General features: G+C 41.7%; 1 protein-coding gene across 3 annotated transcripts in view; it reads right to left on the bottom strand.

Moving 5' to 3' along the window:
• Positions 1-7687, bottom strand: part of AFAP1 (actin filament associated protein 1) — a 184823-nt gene that overhangs the window by 167230 nt on the left and 9906 nt on the right. Inside the window, exon 1 of one of the 3 annotated variants that reach the window (XM_019526081.1) lies at positions 5748-5838. The exons of 1 other annotated variant lie outside the window; for it this stretch is intronic. In XM_019526081.1, coding sequence (XP_019381626.1) covers positions 5748-5802 — 55 coding nt within the window. In that variant the 5' untranslated portion in view covers positions 5803-5838. Of the gene's footprint in view, positions 1-5747; positions 5839-7687 lie in introns of those variants that run through there. One more of the 3 variants, XM_019526083.1, reaches the window with a different exon arrangement.

The raw sequence follows: 7687 nt of genomic DNA, 5'->3' as shown, positions 1-7687 counted from the left end.
CAAAGAGTGAAATCTCCTTCCATGTTAATTGATGGGAAGTCCATTCTTTACCGAATAGGAATTATGGGCCCCTAATGTACTGTTTCAATTGCTATACACAAATCAAAAGCAATGACACATCCTGAAAGACTTCCAGGTTTGGCTTTCAGAGTTTTATGCTTTTTCAAATAACAACACACAAAACCAATACACACAAGCCAGCTAAGGAATACACAAAGGTAAAAATAATCCGAGAAAGACAATTACATCATGTTGCAGCTTTTGTTCCAAGCCAACGCTAAAACCAACTGGAACTGAAACAATTTAATGATGCAATTACTCAAAATCTGCATTTACAGGCACCACTCTGTAACCTTTGTTTTTTCATGTAAAGGAATAAAGTTTTCATTGCAAATCGATTAAAACATTCCTAGGAAGAATGCCATATTGCACATACAAGCTCTAGGGTTTCCTTAAACCAGAAGTAAGAGAGACAAGCATGAGCTCATTACAGGAATGTTGAGATTGTTTTTGGTTGCTCAGAGAGATTACAGTATTCCTTAAACTCATTTCACCACAATTATGACCCCAAAGTGTTTTCTGGCTTGCTAATATCTTCTTCACATACTGCTAATGAAAAAGAAAAGCAAAACATATCTTTGTCCCAAACAGTATTTCTTTTATATTTACTGTATAGTTTGCAAAGATAAAAATACTACTCAAGGTAAATGGCTTACTGTGGACCATGAATTTTTGAGTAGGTGTATAATAGCTCTCACTGTAGAAGAATCTTGAAGGCTGAATTCCAAAATTATATTATAAGCCCCCTTCCTCAGTTGCTCATACATTGCTAAATTATATTTCTCTGGGGCTAAAATTGTCCATGTTCGGTCTGAGAACAGTTATGATTTATAGATTTTAAGGCAAGGAGGATTCATTATCATCAATTCTGACCTCCTATAAAACACAGACCATGCAATTTAATCCAGTTTTTCCTCTATTAAACCCAGTAACTTGTATTTGATAGAAACCTATCTTACAGAAAGACAAAAAACTCATTTAGCTATTCTGAATCCTAGCTGAGTAAGAAATAAATTTCTTCTTCTAATAATTTTTTGGATAAAATGCACGGACATAAAATTCAGCAATGGTTAAATAATTTTAATGGTCTCTAAAGGACAACATCTCTCTAAAGAAGTAAAACTTATTCAAACTTGTGAGTGCTTCATGATAAGAATCTGTACTGGCTTTTTTTTTTTTAAATTTCAGGTTAGAAAGCTTCTCTGTAGAACTACTGAATTATTTCAAAGCCATTGCCATTTCAGAGTCTAGGTTATTTAATTTTAAATATTTATATTTAACTTCCTGAAACTAATTTTTCATCTATATAGCTGGATTTATGCTTCTCATCAAGATCAGGCTTCAACACATGTACTGAACCTATATACTGAAAATTAATGTTTTTATATACATGTTAGAATTTCATCTGGATAATACTTCTTGCACCAAATGGTAATTAAGAAATACAGAGATCCCTTATTTTCCAGGCAGTAAGGAATAAGAGCTAAAGTTGAGTTTTCAACCTTAATGCTGCATTTACTAGCTTTTCAGAACATGTACTTATCTTCCATCTTATCTTTGCCTGTTAGTTTTTGCAAGACAGCTATTAAATAAAAACACATACATGCACCCATAATGCAACTTACTCGTAGAAAGATGTTTACACTGAAGATTTTATCACATTAAAAAAATGTTCTCCAAACCCACACTCCTCAGTACTATTGCAATATTCACATTCACAACTCCAAAATGCCAGCCTCCCATTTCTCTAAGGACATAAGATTTAAATTGTTCATTCCTAATCCCATGACTAAAGCTGATAAAAATGAACCAAAAACAAATTCAGAAAAATAAAACCTGGCCTTTCTGATGAACGTAAGCTGACTTCGGGCCAGCAGTTACCATTATCTAAAAATGCACCAAACCCTGCCAAAACCTACATGTAAGTCACCATTTTGTCCTACAGGCAAGAATAGGCAGAGACCTGAGGTGGAATGCAGAATGGCGCAGTTCACGTATGTTGCCAGTTACTAAGCCAATTTTTTTTAAGCGTCTTCTTAATAACAAGGGACCTACTCAATTCATGATTTTGTGGAAATTGCAAAAATCGCGCAATGTCTGTGAAATCCATGGGGGGGGAGGGTTGAAACTTAATAAAAATAAAATGCTGGCTCCCTGGTATTAGCCAGTGGTCCTCATGGCAGCACACTGGGGAGGGGGACCGCCGGCATGACGGGGAACAGCCAGGATGGCAGCTGTCCCCACCCCTTACTGCTGAATGGCCATTAGAGCTGCCTGTCATGAGGTCCGCCCAACCCTGCCAACCAATGGGAAGAGGCAAGGCAAGGGGCATGACAGACAGCCCTCAGCCAATCAGCTGCAAGGTGGGGGCCGCATGACAGACAGCCATCTCAACCAAGCAACAGTCAGGGCTGGGGCCATTGGTCAGAGGCATGGGGGCCCTGCCATGATGAGCCCACGGAAATGGCAGTCAGCCCCACAATATGCTGGCAAAAAATCAGCTGCCTGTCTCCTTGATTTGGGTAGATCCCTAATCGTAACCATTAAGCTGTCACAACTTTGGATCTATTCATTTAAGTATTTTGAAAATACTTCAAATAATGGACACTGAGGAAGAGGAAGAGGAGGCTTTCTCTGTTTAAGCACTAGCTCAGAATATTCCTTGGGTGCCCTTCTAGACTTCACTCTCCTCTTTGAGGCAAAAAACTTCTCTGCGACTTGGAACTGGAGCTGTGACGTAAGCACAGTATCTGGGCCTGTATCCCAAATCTCCAGAGATGAAGGACAAGTGATAAAAAAGAGGTATTCATTCATCAGGAAGGCAACAGTGATCACTCATTGGTGCTGTGGATATGCTAATACCCACAACTGAAATAAAGGCCGCTATATATATATGCATAGTAAGAGACGGTCCTAGTGCCAAACAGTTATGATCAGAATGTACAAAGCAGACACAGGGCAAGACAAAGGAATCATTACTGCCCCAATTTTCCCAATAAGGAATGGGGACACAGAAGGATTATACAATTTCCCTGAGATCGCAAAGGAAGTCTGGAGGCAGGAAATGGATGCAAATGCAAGGCTTATGTTTCATATATTAGATTAAGGCTGTCCTTTTCTTTGGAAGAAAAAATAACTGCAGACTGCCATAGCAAGTCCATAGCTCATTCATGCAGAATGGAGATGTAGTAAATGCTCAGTTTCTGACCCCCTTGATGCATAACTGAGTAACTGTGAAACCTAATGGGGGAGCTCTCAAGGAGGCTTTGAAGAATCCCATTTCATCGCTTTGTCACCTTCAGGGACAAGGTAAAAAGCTGAATGGCACTAGGCTGCCCCTTTCTTCACCAAGTTTGTTCCTCTAGCTCAGTGATTTTCAACCATTTTTAGGCTCCAGGCACTCCTCAAAGTGCCAGCTCTTAGCTGTCACTCATTTTGACTATGGAAAAATAATAGAGCACTTCTGTAGCAGAGAACTCAAAAAGACTACAATATATCAGCATGTTTTTGACACTATGGTTTCCTATTTAAAATCCCTGGATTTATCTTGTGAATCATGTGTAGGTGCTTGCACACCTAACAGTGCTAATATTGTGAGGCACCCTGAAGTACCCTTAAAAGGATTTCATGGGTGCCACATGGCTGCTGCTGGCATTGGTCTTGCCTCAGCCAGCCACATAACATGGACCTGGGAAGGGGAAAGGCATGTAGGGAGATGGGGAAAACCAGAGTACAGTAGACCCCAGCCCAGCCTGGATGACCCGTGGTTCCTGCCCCCCTTCTCCCTGAATGCCCTCTCCTATCACAAGTCCATGGCACGTGGTGGGGTGAAGCAGAAGACATGCCAATTGCACCCACATGGCCGGAGGCAGTGTGTGGAAATACAGCGTGGCACCACTGGGGTCAGGGGAGGGGCTACAGGAAGAAAGGGACTGGGAGCTGCAGGTGATCTGGACCCAACCAGGCCAGTGCTGCGCTGTGTTCTCTCCTTCCCCCTGCACCCTCTTTTCCTACCCCGAGTCCGCGGCATGTGGCCGGGCCAGTACCATACTTTGTTCCTGTGCACTGCTTCAGGGCATGTGGGTGCATCTACCACAGCTCCTGCCCAACCTGGCTGTGCATTAGGGACTCAGGGTTGGGCAGGAGCTGTGCCAATTGCTCCAGCTGGGTCCACATGGCGCAGCCCAAAGCAGTACACAGGAAGACAGCATGGCACCAGTGCCCAAGCCCCTACCAGGCCCTGGCTGGGCAAAGCCTGGATAACCAGCAGCTCCTGGCCCTCTTCCTCCTGTACTCCCACGCCCGCCAGTGGGGAGAACCTTACCTGTGTTTGACTCCGAGGCCTGGGTCAGAGCGGAGCACAGACAGTCTCACAGGGCAGAAGCCTGCCAGGAGCTCGGTGCCCCCTGCCTTGCAGCTTTCCATTTGGGGCTGTGGGGGGAGAGGGGGTGGGACAGGGCAGGCAAAGGGAGGGAAGTGGCTGCTGCTGCTGGCTAGCATGCAGAAGGCATAAGGGCAAGAGGCACTGAAAGCCAGGGCAGCTACAGGGGGGATACGAGTCTCCTTCAGAGGAGCAGCTGCAGACCAGATAAAAATCATTTGGTGGGCTGGATCCAGCCTCTGGGCCGCGTTTTGCCTGCCCCTGGACTAGTCTACTAAAACTTTGGCACTTAAAAACCTGTTGGCATGCAAGAACAGAAGCTAGACCAGCAAGTAGATGTGGAGGCAGTAATTGGGGGGGGGGGGAAGAGGGGGCTCCTAATTTTTCTTCAGAGAGAGACATCTAACGTCAGAAGACTGTACAAAAAAAGGAGACAAACCCATAAATAGAAGGATGAAGTCGTAAGGATTAAGGTGCAATTCAGGGATGAAGCAAAACACCTAATCAGAATCCTAATCAGGATGCTTTGCCACCCACATATCAATTTGTGAGCCCTGCTAGAAAAATATTGTAAGTCTTTATTTCAAAATGTAGCAATCCAAACTGTAACCAACTATTTTTCTGAGCAACACATACAGTGTCTGACTAAACACTCTTCCTATCTCATACTTATTTATACTCAGCCTCAATGAGTGCCAAGGTATTCGCTGCAGTTACAACCAACACATATTCCTGCTTTTGATTCCTTTCTACTTCCGTCTTCAAGGGAACAGGATTGCACAAAACTAGCTTTCGTGGAAAAAAAAAAAAAAAAAGCGCTCATCTGCTCCAACTGCTGCAGTGGAAGCATTACAGTGTTAGACGAAGAGATGGAGAAAGCAGCTCAAAGAACATTTGGGTGAGAAACAAGCTGCCAAAAAATTCTGTTCAATCAACTACGACTGTTGGTTGAGTGACAGCTTTGCAGGAATGTAGTTTCTAATCCATTAGTACAGAGCACAGGGATAAAGGACGTGTTTCTAAAGTACAGTTCAGTGTTTAAACTCTGCCATAGATTTCAGAAGGGAGGCTGTTTTTAGGCAAGCTCAGAGAACCATAACCATCAAGGTAGCGATGAATTATTACCATTATAATTATTTCTTTTTATTATTCAAGTTAAGCATTTTCTAACACTATGTTGCACAAACAAGTGACAATAACTAAATACAAAATCATAAAGCAAAATCCACTTTCCAAGTGTTTTGAAGTTTTCTTCTCAATATATTAAGAGTATGCATTTCTTCCCCACCTCAAAAAAATAACTTACCCTGAGAAGTCGACACACATGCATCTTGCTCCATCTTCAGCCTCAAACTGAACATAAAATAGGAAACCTTAAATATAAGTTTAGTTTCGCTTTTCTTGTCAGACTCCTACTATTCTAACTACTGGAGAAATCAAGAGTTTCTTATATATCAGATTCTTAAGTTATTTGATTCAAATCATCTTGTCACCAGGACTTTCCAAGTCCTGTTTCATAACTCTTGCACTAATTCAACTTCTGCATTGTTTCAAACCACCAAAGATAAGCAACCACTACAGTAAGCTCAGAAACCATAAATAAAAGCAAAGGAGTTTCACATGTACAAAAGGCAGACAGAAAATCTGAGATAGGAGGCAGAAGGTCTGTCCCAGGCTCCAGTAGCAGATGGTGCCCAGTTACAAGACAGAGACGCTGGGGAATGAGTAACCTATGCTAATAAAAACAAATCAAAGCATACAATGCACCCATAAGCTCACATTCACACTGCTTCAGGACTGCTTACTTATCTGCTTTTTAGATCCCTTTAAAATGTGTGCACTGGTTATATAAAGAGCAGAAATGTGAGAACAGAAATGTGAGCATGTTAACTGGTTCAACTGAACTGAACCATAAATTAGCACAAGAAAATAGAGAAGGAAGCCATAGGCTTTTTTCAAAGTAATATTCTGTATTTTTGTCCTGAGCCACCTGATGTCTATTAACACCACCTCAACTTTTAGTAGATAAGCTACAAAATGTCTTACACATTCATGAGTGCGCATATTTCAACTAGATTATATTCCATACAAACTAAAACCAGTCTGCATTCTGTGAACTTGACATTAAACCCTCTCTTATTACTTTACATTGCAATAAACTTAAAAAGGGAAACAAGATAATTAAATCAGATGAGAGAAGACCTGACCCAGAAGTTCTTCAAATCTGTTTTTGTTTGTTTGTTTTTTAATTTTGTTTCACCCTACATGATAAAAGCTAATTAGGACTTAAGAGTCTGTTTTCTTCTACATAGGTAGTTTTTCTTTTACCAGACTGGCCACTGTTCCATCTGAGCACCTTCCACTAGTCCAATAAGCAACACTAACATCTGTCATACACCATTTGTTCGTTCATCGTCTCCCCACAGATACAAGCATCTGCAGGGGAACATCTTGCTTTACTATGGTTTTTTGTTTTGCTTTAAACAACTATGCATGTTGCTATATGTTTGGAAGGGTCGGTCAAAGAAATGTGTCTTGCACTTGAGCGATTTGTAACGGTACTTCGTTCTGGGAAGAGTTCATTCCACAGCCCCAAACTGATCCTGAAGGAAGTTCCCAAATGGAGAGGCAATCCCCTTCCTCGGGGGTGGCCCCACTGCACCACCGCACCAATTTACTGTGAAGCTTTATGTAGTCTTTTAGCTATCACGGACTCACGCCATAAGACAAATGAAGGTAAGAGACTGAAACCTTGAATTTGACTCCAAACTCTGTAGGGAGTCAGCGGAGAGAAAAGGACAGGCTTGATGTGCTCATGGTAAGACACTGCCGAGGAGGTGTTCTGTCGTACTGAGAGTTTCCTAAGCATTGGATGAAACTGAACCATAGTTTGTATTAAGAAGGAACATAACTCTAAGAGATGTAATAGAGAGAGAAAACCTTAACTGGCACAACTAATTAAATTCACAAGTTTCTTCTATCTCCATTGACAGTTTGTAAATATTATGTTGCTATGGCTGTCAAACATAGTTATCGATGTAGCAGAAATCCAAAGCAGAGCCCTTGGAAAAAGTACACAAGAAACCCACAAGAGGGTTTAAGTAATACTCCGCATGAATCTCTCTCTCTTTCTTCCCGGCCTCTCCTCCCCAGAAATTAAAAGAATCTTTTCTTCTATATGCATTCTGACATAGTCTAATTATTGAAACACAGATCCCAAGGACTTCAGTAGCAGTTGCAAGTGTT

Source organism: Gavialis gangeticus, unplaced genomic scaffold (genome assembly GCF_001723915.1).
Source record: "Gavialis gangeticus isolate Ggan-Ray unplaced genomic scaffold, GavGan_comp1, whole genome shotgun sequence".
In the NCBI taxonomy this organism is placed as follows: domain Eukaryota; kingdom Metazoa; phylum Chordata; order Crocodylia; family Gavialidae; genus Gavialis; species Gavialis gangeticus.
This window is presented reverse-complemented; position numbering and strand designations above follow the sequence as displayed.